The sequence below is a fragment of the Apium graveolens genome, chromosome 6 (genome assembly GCF_009905375.1).
Source record: "Apium graveolens cultivar Ventura chromosome 6, ASM990537v1, whole genome shotgun sequence".
Lineage (NCBI taxonomy): Eukaryota > Viridiplantae > Streptophyta > Magnoliopsida > Apiales > Apiaceae > Apium > Apium graveolens.
The window spans coordinates 264,502,431-264,514,083 of NC_133652.1; the positions used below are offsets into that span (position 1 = coordinate 264,502,431).

The window sequence follows — 11,653 nt, forward strand, 5'->3', positions numbered from 1 at the left end:
AGATATATTAAAAACGTAATGACCGTTATTAATGTTTACATGAAAGTCATACATATTGACAGATACTCAACTTGTATTTAATATGTTTTAGACGTTAAGCAATATTTATCAATAAGAAAACGATTAAGAATTTTATAAATATAATTATATGATGTAAAAAAAAATCTAGAAAATAACTCATGTCTCGCACAAGTTATTATAATAGTTTCTAACAAGCGGCTTAAACCACCACGTTGAAACGTGTAAAAAAGATATAACAAATGATAAATCACAAATGTCAAAATGCAGCTCATCATCATCGGCATAAGCAAATATTCCGATTTTCGTATTTTTTATAAAATTCACGAACCAGTCAACCAATAATACACCAAAGCCCCAGCTATTTAATTTCAATTATTATTATCCCCTCCCAACAATAAAAAAATATCTTAAATTTCTACAACCACCTCGAGTTAAACCGAGTCAAACTCGGTACCCCAACTCAGTCGAAGAAGTCTCTTTTGTCCGCCGAACAACTCGCTCACTTTACTGCCACGTGTCACCTTTTAACTGGTCGCCGAAAATAAGTAAATATAGTAAGGGGTATAGTATATTAATAGATGCTATCTTACAAAAATCCTTCCGCGATAATAAGTTGTGGTTGTGATATTAAATATTTATAACGGTTTTTCTGAAAAAATATCTTAGATCAAAAATATATTTGTAAAAGTAATATTATTTTTAAAAGAATTTGTAAAATATTTTTTATTAAAAATATATGAATCTTTTGTAAAAATCCGATTTCTTTACAAGTCGATTCAACTGGATGTAATATTGAATAAGTTTGTGCAACTCTATGTAATGTTAAATGCAATACAAAAATTCGATTGAATTAATTACATATTTAACTGATTTTGAGTATTATATTGTATTGTTGTAAATATTTTAGTAAGATAATAAAATGAAAAAAAAACTTAAAATAATTAAAGTTTTCAATTATAATTGAAATATACTCTTAATATTAATATAAATTATACAAATAAATAAATGACGCCTCAAAATTTTTGAATTGTTTTTGGCCAAGTTGTTTTGTTTTTTGTTTGCTCGTATTAAAAACATATACATACATACATACAAGCTCGCTTTCTCTATCGTCGTCGGCGATCAATCCATACATACAAAAATCTCTGAACCTATACACACACCTATACATCTTCAATTAATACACTACTCATCTGTGACACTTATCTATTCACCTATACATACACATATACATACATCTCGTGGATGCATTGATATCACCGCAAAATCAACCTCGAGATTCGTGATTGATTAATTCGAGGTAACAGAATTTCAATTATTCGAATTGTGAGATTTGATGGATTAATTTGAGTAAATGTAGGTGAATTAATTAATTAATTGTGTTGTTTTTTACAGGTTGTTGTGAAAATTAGGGCTTTTTGTGAAGGAAGAGATGTCAGGGCCTCTGGATCGGTTCGCGAGGCCTTGTAAGTTTAATTCATTTCATTTTTTTTCATTGTTTGTGTTATTTATGTGCGTGTGTGTGTTAATTTTATGACATTGTGGTGTTTTTTGTGTTTGATATGGTGTTTTGTTGTGTATATGTTTGTTGATTGTCGAAAAGTGGATAATTTCTGGTAATAATCGAAAGGTTTGAGTTTTTAAGTTTCTATAAATGAACAAATAATATCGGGGAAGATTAAGTCTGTTTGTATATAGTTCAGCTGACTTTAGTTTATGTTATGAATTATGATAAAATTATAATTGTGTTGGAAAGAAAATAGGGTTTCTAACTACGAGGATCTCTGTAGTGACGGTTGACTTGTGCCGGATTAATAATTTTGGTTTTTTTAAATTTGTTGATTTTATTAATTTTGAGAATTATCTACTTTTTGGTGATGTGTGATTGAGTTTGTGATTATTGTAGGGAGATTGTTGATTTTTCGTAAGTTTATAATGTTTGTCCTCATTTTTCTGTAATTTGTTGTAATTTCTATTGATATATAATTCTTTGGATCATTTGATAGGTTTTGAGGGTTCCTCTGGTAATGATGAGAGAAGAGAAAGAAAGTCTGATTTTGAGAATTCTGAGGATGAAAGAAGGACGAGAATGGGCTCTTTGAAAAAGAAAGCATTAAATGCATCTTCCAAGTTTAAACATTCTCTCAAGAAGAAGAGCAGCAGACGGAAGAGTGATGTTCGAGTTAGCTCTGTTTCTATTGAGGATATTCGGGATTCCGAGGAGCTACAGGCCGTGGATGCGTTTCGTCAAACACTTGTGTTGGATGAATTACTTCCTGAACAACATGATGATTATCATATGATGTTGAGGTAATCACGACTTGTGTTAATTGTTGGACGTATCACGTATGGTATTTTTATATGTTTAGGAGAAAATATGTTGGAAACTTGTGCTTCAGTTTGTAAGGAGTCATTGTGTACATTCCCTTTATTCACAAAGTCACTTTTAAACTCATTTGCTTTCCTTCTGTGTATACTACAATGGAAAGTGCAAGAAACCGGAGATAATACATCTTTAATTTCATATTATGTGGTACAAATGTCTAGGACATTATACGTTATTCATTAAATTTGAAGGTACTATTGGGATTGTGTACAAAATTATTGTTAAATTTGTGCTTTCCTGTTATCTATGATAAGTTGAGCCTAACATTTGAAAAATATAATAAAATCTGAATATAATGAAATCTGTGTGATCCATCATGTATCTATTTTATTATATTTATGATGTCACACGAAATGAATATTACTGCTTTTTTCTTTTCTATGCAACACCTTGTGGACCGGAGTCTAGTCTTCTGTCTAATATTTATCTGTATAATCACATCACTTTAAATTTTTCGAGATTCAGAAGATTTTAAATATCTAAACAGTTCCATATAAACTAAACTGTAGGACTGTCTACCAAGTCTTACAAGGCATCAACTGTTTAGATGGTAATTTGGTGATATGTGAGCTCATTATGTAACAAACTTACTTACAATTGTAGCAGTGTCGTAAAATTTAGAGATAGGTCATCTTGGTCAAAGAATTAGGATGTACTAAATTTCGACATAGAAAGTATAAGCCCTGTAACTTTATAGGTCCTAGTATCTTCGCAACCTGTGTTTAGTAACTTGGTATTTTTTTTCAGATTTTTGAAAGCGAGGAAGTTTGACATTGAAAAGGCAAAGCATATGTGGGCTGAGATGATTCAGTGGAGGAAGGATTTTGGCACTGACACAATTTTGGAGGTATTTCCATCTTAGTTTTGCTCAAATTTGCTGTTTGCATACTTAAGTATGTCAGGATCTTGAACTCTGAAGAAGCATCGACATAGTGTGCCATTTCTGTTTTCTTTATTATTTTAACAATGCCACTTCGTTTGTTGATATTTTACCAGGATTTTGAATTTAAAGAGCACAATGAAGTTCTGAAATATTACCCTCAAGGTAATCATGGCGTGGATAAAGAGGGGAGACCTGTTTATATTGAGAGATTAGGAAAAGTTGAGCCTAACAAACTTATGCAAGTAACAAGTATGGATCGGTATGTAAAATACCATGTAAGAGAGTTTGAGAAAACTTTCAAAATTAAGTTTCCTGCATGTTCGATTGCTGCAAAAAGGCACATAGATTCAAGCACGACGATTTTGGATGTTCAAGGCGTGGTATAGTTTCTCAACAGTACCTATTTTTCATATATTAGCATCTTAGTTCAAAGCATTATCATATACCTTGATATATTTAAGCATTTTATCCCTGCTCTTAATTATGAAGGGGTTGAAGAATTTTACCAAGGTAGCACGTGAACTTGTTATGCGGCTCCAGAAAATAGATGGTGACAACTACCCTGAAGTAATCTTGACTATCATTTGTCAATCAATTACATTACTTTTTTTCTGATACAATGAACCAGTATTAATTTGATTAAATTTCTCAATTTTCTGATCTTGTGGGCAGTCGCTTCATCAAATGTTTATCATCAATGCCGGTGCTGGTTTTAGACTGCTGTGGAGTACTGTCAAGTCTTTTCTGGATCCCAAAACGACTTCGAAGATTCATGTAAATTAATATATTCTTTGACAGATTTAGAGGCGTTACTTTTCACATCTCCTGTTTGTGCCAACCTGAACCATATTACTCTTGTTTGAAACTGTAGGTACTTGGAAACAAATATCAGAACAAACTGCTTGAGATCATAGATGGAAGGTAATTTAGTATTTTACAATCTTCAAAATTAATCTAGGACTAAAGCTCTATTCGGTTTGCAATTATTTGTCCAGAACATCTGTTTTGACTTTTGAGTAGTTTTGCATCTTTTGGGTGTTCCTTTTTTTCCTATTGTATAGTGAACTGCCAGAATTTCTTGGGGGTACATGTACTTGTGCAGATCAAGGAGGCTGTCTTCGTTCTGATAAAGGGCCATGGAAAAACCCTGACATTTTAAAGGTTTTGTTCCTGTCCGACTACTTTTCTTTTCCCTTCCCTGCTTGTTGGTATATTTAGTATAATATCTTAACTCTTGAAAGTTATCCTGAATTGAGTAAATAGTTAGCAACCAAAATAAAATATTTTCCAGGAGTCTTATTTGGATTTATCAGTATAAAATGCAAAAGTTTTTCTTTTTTACTTTGCAGATGGTTCTTAGCGGGGAAGCCGGACATGCCAGACAGGTTGTTAAAGTTTTAAATAGCGAGGGAAAGGTAGTTGCTTATGTTAAGCCTCGCTACCCCGTGGTATGATATTGTGGTCTATTTCTGTTCTATTGCTGGATACTTGTGGTGCACCATCTTTCAGTTACGGTAATTCTATTTTTCTTATGTTTCACTGAAGCAGGTAAAAGGCAGTGACACATCCACTGCCGAGTCAGGATCTGAAGCTGAAGACATTGCTTCTCCCAAAGCAATGAGGAGTTATTCTAGTCTTCGTTTGACTCCTGTTCGTGAAGAAGTATGTTTATTATTTGTGGAATACTTATGCGTTTAGAAGAAACACGAATGCGTGCTTGTTATATTAGCTTTTTTGTTTTGCATTTTGTATTTTTACACTGGGATAGATACATGGAATTTAGGTTCGTTATATATTCGAAAATGGCAGTTCTCTTATCTAGCCATGACGTGCAAATATTGGCACTCTTTATCAAAGTCTGTCATGATCTTCCTTATTTATTTTACTTACTTTGGAAAAAAATCATACAGGCCAAAATAAATGGATCTGCTAGCCATGCTAATACCTTCTTGGGCTATGATGAATATGTACCCATGGTTGACAAGGCTGTTGATGTTGGATGGAAGAAACAAGCATCCTTTAAAAAAATTAATACTTCAAAAGGTTAGCCTTAAGCTTGACTACAGACTACCAAATGTAATGTAAATTATCGTCCTATTTATTTGCACGCACGCTCGTGCGCACACACATAAACTGAACTATGTTATGGTGTTTACATTTAGTTTCTTTATCCGAGAATATTAATTTTGAAGTCTCATATTACATTGGTTGCATTATCTGCTCATGATGTTTGATAATATATGACTATTTATACTTGGTTCAGGGACGCCTACACCTACACTACCTGCCTCTCAGAAGGCACCTGAGACAAATCGTGCTCAGATCATAGCCTTGCTTATGACTTTCTTTATGACCCTTTACACATACTTTTACTCGGTAGCCAGGAACATAACCAGTATACATCCTGGAAAATCTTCCAATAGTGACCAAAATGTTCAGAAATTTACCACTGATGCAATGCCCAAGGATGAATTATGCCCCCCTTCACCAACTCCAAAATCTTCTGAGACAGATTTGCTCTCTTCTGTTCTCAAAAGACTAGGTGAACTTGAAGAAAAGATGGACACAATTAACGCAAAGCCCTCTGAGATGCCTTACGAGAAAGCAGAATTACTGAATGCTGCTGTTTGCCGTGTGGATGCTCTAGAAGCTGAGTTAATTGCTACCAAAAAGGTGAAATCTGTTTTAGATACTAATATTACTACTTGTTTCTGTTATATCTATGTGGCAGAAGCTATCCTGGGGCTTATAGTGGTATGGACGGCCAGTTTTCTGTATTCATGTAACATGAGTGACTTATTTTCTTCTATGTATTCCAACAAAATGCTTGACCCTATGACCTGAAATATGTCATGTGAAGTAATTAAATCTAGTTAGGCTTTAAACCCGATGATTCTGGAATGGATTCATTTATACTGTGCCTGGCTAGTAAATATTGGCCTTGGAATAACTGTGTATGTTATTACAATAGCAATATTTCGCATCTTCAAGCATCATGAGTAGGCAGATACCTTTTTTTATATAAAAAATATGTATTTTTCTTTGATGTACCTTTTTCTATGTCAAATAAATACTTTTCTCATAAAGGCCTTCCCGTTTCTTTTACGAGTTATTTGAGACTTCCATAAGTACTCGTATTCTGGTACTCACTCCATGGTGACATTGCTTCTTTCTGGGCAGGCTCTTCACGAAGCTTGGATGAGGCAAGAGGAATTGCTTGCTTATATAGACAGTCAAGAAGAAGCTAAGTTCCGGGTAAGTTTTTATGTATGTGTTCAAAACTCACTTCATTACAGTCCCTCCCTCTCTATCCACCAATGCGCGCACGCACACACACACAACTGTATACGTGCTCGCACACTCAACTGACAGTTCTGTTTCATGCGGGAGCAGAAAAAATCTTGCTGGTGAAAGTGGAAGGTTGCTGTGTGTAGATGTGCTTGGCTCATATGTGTGGATATGTTTCTTTCTCTTTCCTTTTTTTTTTTGCTAAATATGTTTGGTTCTCTATTAGTTTATGTTGTTATACACATTATGCACGTTGTACCTATATTTATCTGGCCGAGAAGTTGTAGCCTGTGTAAGTTGACACCGTGATGGGGTACAATTATGTATAAGTTTGTGTCCTATTTTCTCAACCTACAATGAGTGATTAATGTATGTTTTACATGAAGTGATCTCACATTATTTAAGGCCTGCTTCAACCATTGCATTGGGTTACTCGTATGCTGTATGAATTTTTTATAGCAATCAGTAAAATTTCTGAAAGGAGAAGAAAGTCTTTCGTGTTTTACCAACCGAACTTACCAAGATATCTGCAACTGAAATCTCTCAAAATACTTATACCCCATAAAAAATGTGCAATCAATTATGACCTCGAAATAACTTTATTTAATCAAAAATTTGCATTATAATTCAGCGGGTTTCTGAGATTGCTGAACAAATCTTAACGGTTAACTCTTGTGAATTACTCTACTTGTGAATTACTCTACAGTTTTTCATGACTTGGTATTTTATGTTGTAATTCTTCCGTTTCGGCCAATTTTTTACGTTTGATTTGGGTACAAAGGTTAAAAAATATGTATAAAGTAGTGAAAAAAGGAAGAAAAGTGGGTGAAGTGGTTGGATCCGTTAATTTTTAATATATAAAAAGGGGATAGTGGAGTAAAAATAGTGTGAAAAGGGAGGAAAATGAGGAAAGTGATGGGACCCATTGACTAATTTTGACAAGTTTTGAAATTTAAAAAATTGGACAGGAGATCCGAAAAGCAAAGTGTAAAGAAATGATTGGGACAGTTAGTATACCAAGAGGGATTCTATAATTAAAATAACTGCAAAAGTTATGCATAAATACAGAAATTAACTGTAATCAGGTTGAAAGTTGACTAACACCAATGGTAAATTATTTATTGATAACTTTAAATCCTACATGATTTAAATTTTGGATATGCGAACACAAAGATAATTTTATAGACAACATGATATGATAGTGTTTGTATTTGTTTACTACTATATGCGAACACTGAAGTAATTTGGTGAACAGTGTTGTGTTTAAGTTTATGTTAACGAACTTTAACTTGACACGAAATAAACCTTGATGAAATGAGTATTAATAAACTATTTATATCTATTATCAATACCAAATTTATGAATTGCCCAGACAGGTTTCCTTGACAAGGTAAAGTTACTGTAGTCTTTTTAAGGCTAATTATTGTAGTTTACTACATATGTCTAAATATCGAGAAAAGGTTGTTTTTAAAATTTAAAATTTGCTGTTTGTAGAAACTAGAAACAGAATGGATGATAAAATTGCCAAGTGTTGGAAACAAGCAAAAGAGGTTGTGCAAAAGCAATGGCAGCCATTGAATATCCCTGTTATAGGCCTTACTTCAAGACCAATAATACAATTTATCCACACAAATCTGCCTCAAAAGGTAAAATAACCATAAAAATGAGCACTGAAAACCAAAGGTTAGAGGCATTTGTGTTGCAAAACCCCACCAAAACCCCAGCTTCTTAATCAAAAACCGGCAACTATAACAAAAATTGCAACAATTTTCCAGAATATATAGATGCAGATGATACAAGCAAAATGGTTAGTACTGGGTCTGTTTTGAAGAGTGACAATGAGCTCAGGTTGGCTGTTAGAGCCGGATCTGATCCTTCCATGTAAGACAATATACTTGTGTTTGTAGAGCATGTGTTCTACTATTTCTTGTCCTGTTTTTTTCTGAAAAAAAAAATCAAGATTGTTTTGGATATGGTCCATGTGGTCCATTTTGTTGTTTAAACTTAAAAGAATCTTTTGTTTCTGTCGGAGTTTTAGCAACAACCCAAACCCAATCATACCCTACCCATTTTCTTGGAAAAAAAAACTAGTAATGTGTTTGTAGTACTACTGTTGCTACAAGCCAACTTCCCTGAAGAACTGCATAATTAAATATGTAATGACATCTGCATCATTCCCGTTTTTTAAAATTTCAAGAAAAAACCCAGATTCTGTTGGACAGAGATTCTTGAAACTACCCAATGAGTCTCTGTGTATTTTGAAGCTGTTTGTTTGACCAAGAACTGAAATATTTTAGATAAAGAAGGATAAAACATGTTTATTTTGTTCTTAAATCACTTGGTCCATGTTTTATGAATGCATAAAATTGTGAGGAACTGCTGTTGGAGATTCAGCACTGTCCAAGAGCAAGAGGGTTCTTTTGTTAATGTTTACAGCGATTCGAATGTCTGTGAAAAAAGCTTAATTCTAGTACAAATGTTGCCCTCAGCCCTCATCCCTCAGCCCTCAGGTAATTTTGTTTGCTGAAGAGGCTTATTGTTAGAAACCTGGACAAGTTCATACTTAGTAACCTTTTTGCTTGGTCATGCCCAGTATACCAGCCATTATATCTGCCAGAAGAAATTTTAGACTCTTGCTAAGATATGAATATGTATAGATTTTGGACCCCTTCACTGAAATTAAACATACCAGACTTTGCAGCGAAGTGTATTTACTGGAAATAGTGAATTTAGTAACATATGACCGTTAAATGACTTGGTTTTCTTGCTTGCTTAAGCTACTTATATTTTTCTACTGTTGTTCTGAAGCTTGCTTCGCGTTTTATTGCCATCTTGTTACTTGTATTTATCATTTTCACGGTTTTTTTTTCCTGCTAAATAACATTTCCACGGTTTTCCAATCTTCTTCTAGTTATATTTTTCTGTTGCATACAAAGGTTGTCAATTGCTGAATTTTAGCTTTTTACATTGAAGTTGTTGAGATACTGAATCAAAAGCTTGAGAATTTCATAATGACACAGCTCAATTTATAAATCTAAGTCTAAGAAAACAATAGCCCGTCTAACAACTTCCAAAACTGAAAGCTAATTTGAAAGGATGATAAAAAAAGAACATACACAGCTACTAACTAAATTATATAATTGATGGAACCAACTATTTGGTACTGACCAAGATCAGTCGATAATTAGGAAAGTAGCATTTGGAACCGTTGTCCAGTAAGTTGCTCTGTGATAATTTGACATGGAAAAAAGTTAGTTTACACCTTTCACCGAATAAACTGATAATCATAGCTGATCACCGTTGTAGAGGTTGGTAAGACCAAACTTATGCCCAGCCGTGTAAGTTTATCAATAACTCTGAGCTACAGCGCTGTAGTCAGATTTGATTGAAGAGCAAACAATGAACCGTTGCTTTTAGAGCTCCGAGAGTGTGGGTAGCGACCCCATCTAAGCAAGTTGGATACAGCATTATCCTCGTCACCCTTCCAATGGGTACAAGGGATGAAAATGAGTAGGAGAGTCCCAATATAGTTAATTCAGTTATTTATAAGGACCTTGACTTTGACGAAGTAACCATTTGAGAAGAGGTGATTGAATTTAGTATGATGATGCATGAATTGTGAGAATTTGTTGATTGCGAACACAGTGTCAGGACTCGGGATGAGTGACGTCAAGGTATTGAAGACTCCTAATTAAGATGTGGGTATTCTATAGAACATGAGAGAGCGAGAGAGAGAGAGAGAGAGAGGGGTTAGAGCCAGTGTGTTTGAACCAGTGCCGTGTCTACTGGTTATGTGTTGAACAGAGATATTTGATTGGTTATGATATATAGTGAGCTAGTTATTCAGAATTGTATCCTAGAATGTTAGCTTGTAACATGTGCTACATTGTTATGCTGATGAACTAAAAGGGGGGATTTTGTACATAGACTAATCAAGGTCCCTCAGTTTTGTTTCAACTCACCTTTTATTTACGCTAATGTAGTAGAAACTAGACATACATTAAGCAGTTTCTGCAAGTACATAATACCAGGAAGAACCTGATTTTCCAGAAATTTGTAAATGTGTGTTGGATGTATTCAGATCTGTGGTCTAATTGAAGATCGGTTAATGCTCATTGATTCACAAAGTTAATAACTAGATAAAAGTTAATAACTAGATTTTTTACATGCAGTCAATCTGGATTTACTTTTTTTTCAATATAAAGTTAGTAAGTAGATAAAATTTGTACATACACCACGTAATAATCTTCACATAGGACTGGATTCAAAACAAAATTTCTTGACATTTGTACTTGCAAAATTACATTTTGTGTTCCAACTTCAAAGATTGCCACGTAGTCTTGAGTTTTGCTACGTGTTACATGTACAAATTAAGGCGGGCTGGGGTTTAACAATATAATTCAAACACGAAACTCTATTTCCCAAAAATAGCAAAACTTTCCAAATAAGTAGTGCCTAGTTTGGAGATCTTGTTCATTTTTCATAACAATCTTTTAAACATGGCCAAGAACACCAGCTCCTCTATTTTACTAGCCATATTTCTTGCTTTCATCCTTGTTGCTAATACAGGTAATTAGTTCCTCCTCAATTTATTCCCCTTGTTTAGGCGTTAAAACTGAAACGAAACCTATAAAAAAGTTTCATTGTCATAAACAAATGTGTTTAGTTGTTTTATTATTATTATTGTTGTGGGGTTAATTGTTTGGGTGTTGCAGGAACAATGAAGGGAGTTGATGGGGCTCTCTGCGAAAAGCCAAGCTTGACATGGTCAGGGAATTGCAAAAACACACAAAACTGTGATAAACAATGCAAGGAATGGGAAGGAGCCAAACACGGTGCTTGTCACAAACGAGGCAACTGGAAGTGCTTCTGTTACCGTGATTGTTGATTCCGTTTCCATGCACCCCCTAGCTATATATTTCGTGTACCCCTTGACGCGGAACTAATAAATAACAAGAATGGTGTTTCATTTGTTGTTATTTGCATGCATGTCTATCAGTCTATCCAGCACTCTTCAATAAAAAATATATACTACTTCTGTTCCGAAAGATCCCTTGTTTTATTTATACAACTTA

At 34.1% G+C, this 11,653-nt stretch overlaps 1 protein-coding gene across 2 annotated transcripts; it reads left to right on the plus strand.

Annotated features, from left to right (window-relative positions):
• Positions 1-1,097: 1,097 nt before the first annotated feature.
• Positions 1,098-6,997, plus strand: LOC141667311 (phosphatidylinositol/phosphatidylcholine transfer protein SFH8-like). Of its 2 annotated transcripts, none has more exons than XM_074473742.1 (15): positions 1,098-1,321; positions 1,417-1,487; positions 2,028-2,331; positions 3,155-3,254; positions 3,404-3,670; positions 3,780-3,857; positions 3,963-4,064; positions 4,162-4,211; positions 4,352-4,451; positions 4,640-4,738; positions 4,836-4,952; positions 5,201-5,333; positions 5,554-5,963; positions 6,471-6,545; positions 6,684-6,997. In XM_074473742.1, exons 2-15 carry the CDS (start codon positions 1,454-1,456, stop codon positions 6,699-6,701), a joined length of 1,887 nt encoding a protein of 628 aa, XP_074329843.1. In that variant the 5' UTR covers positions 1,098-1,321; positions 1,417-1,453; the 3' UTR covers positions 6,702-6,997. The 2 variants fall into 2 exon arrangements, with proteins under 2 accessions (XP_074329843.1, XP_074329844.1); XM_074473743.1 differs by having other exon boundaries at positions 1,099-1,321; positions 4,839-4,952.
• Positions 6,998-11,653: the final 4,656 nt, after the last annotated feature.

Bases quoted from the DNA above. Each gene is read 5' to 3' on its own strand.
- LOC141667311 (XM_074473742.1), top strand. From the start codon at position 1,454: ATGTCAGGGCCTCTGGATCGGTTCGCGAGGCCTT. The intron at 1,488-2,027 runs GTAAGTTTAATT...ATCATTTGATAG, and splicing joins GGATCGGTTCGCGAGGCCTT to GTTTTGAGGGTTCCTCTGGT. The intron at 3,858-3,962 runs GTAATCTTGACT...TCTTGTGGGCAG, and splicing joins ATGGTGACAACTACCCTGAA to TCGCTTCATCAAATGTTTAT.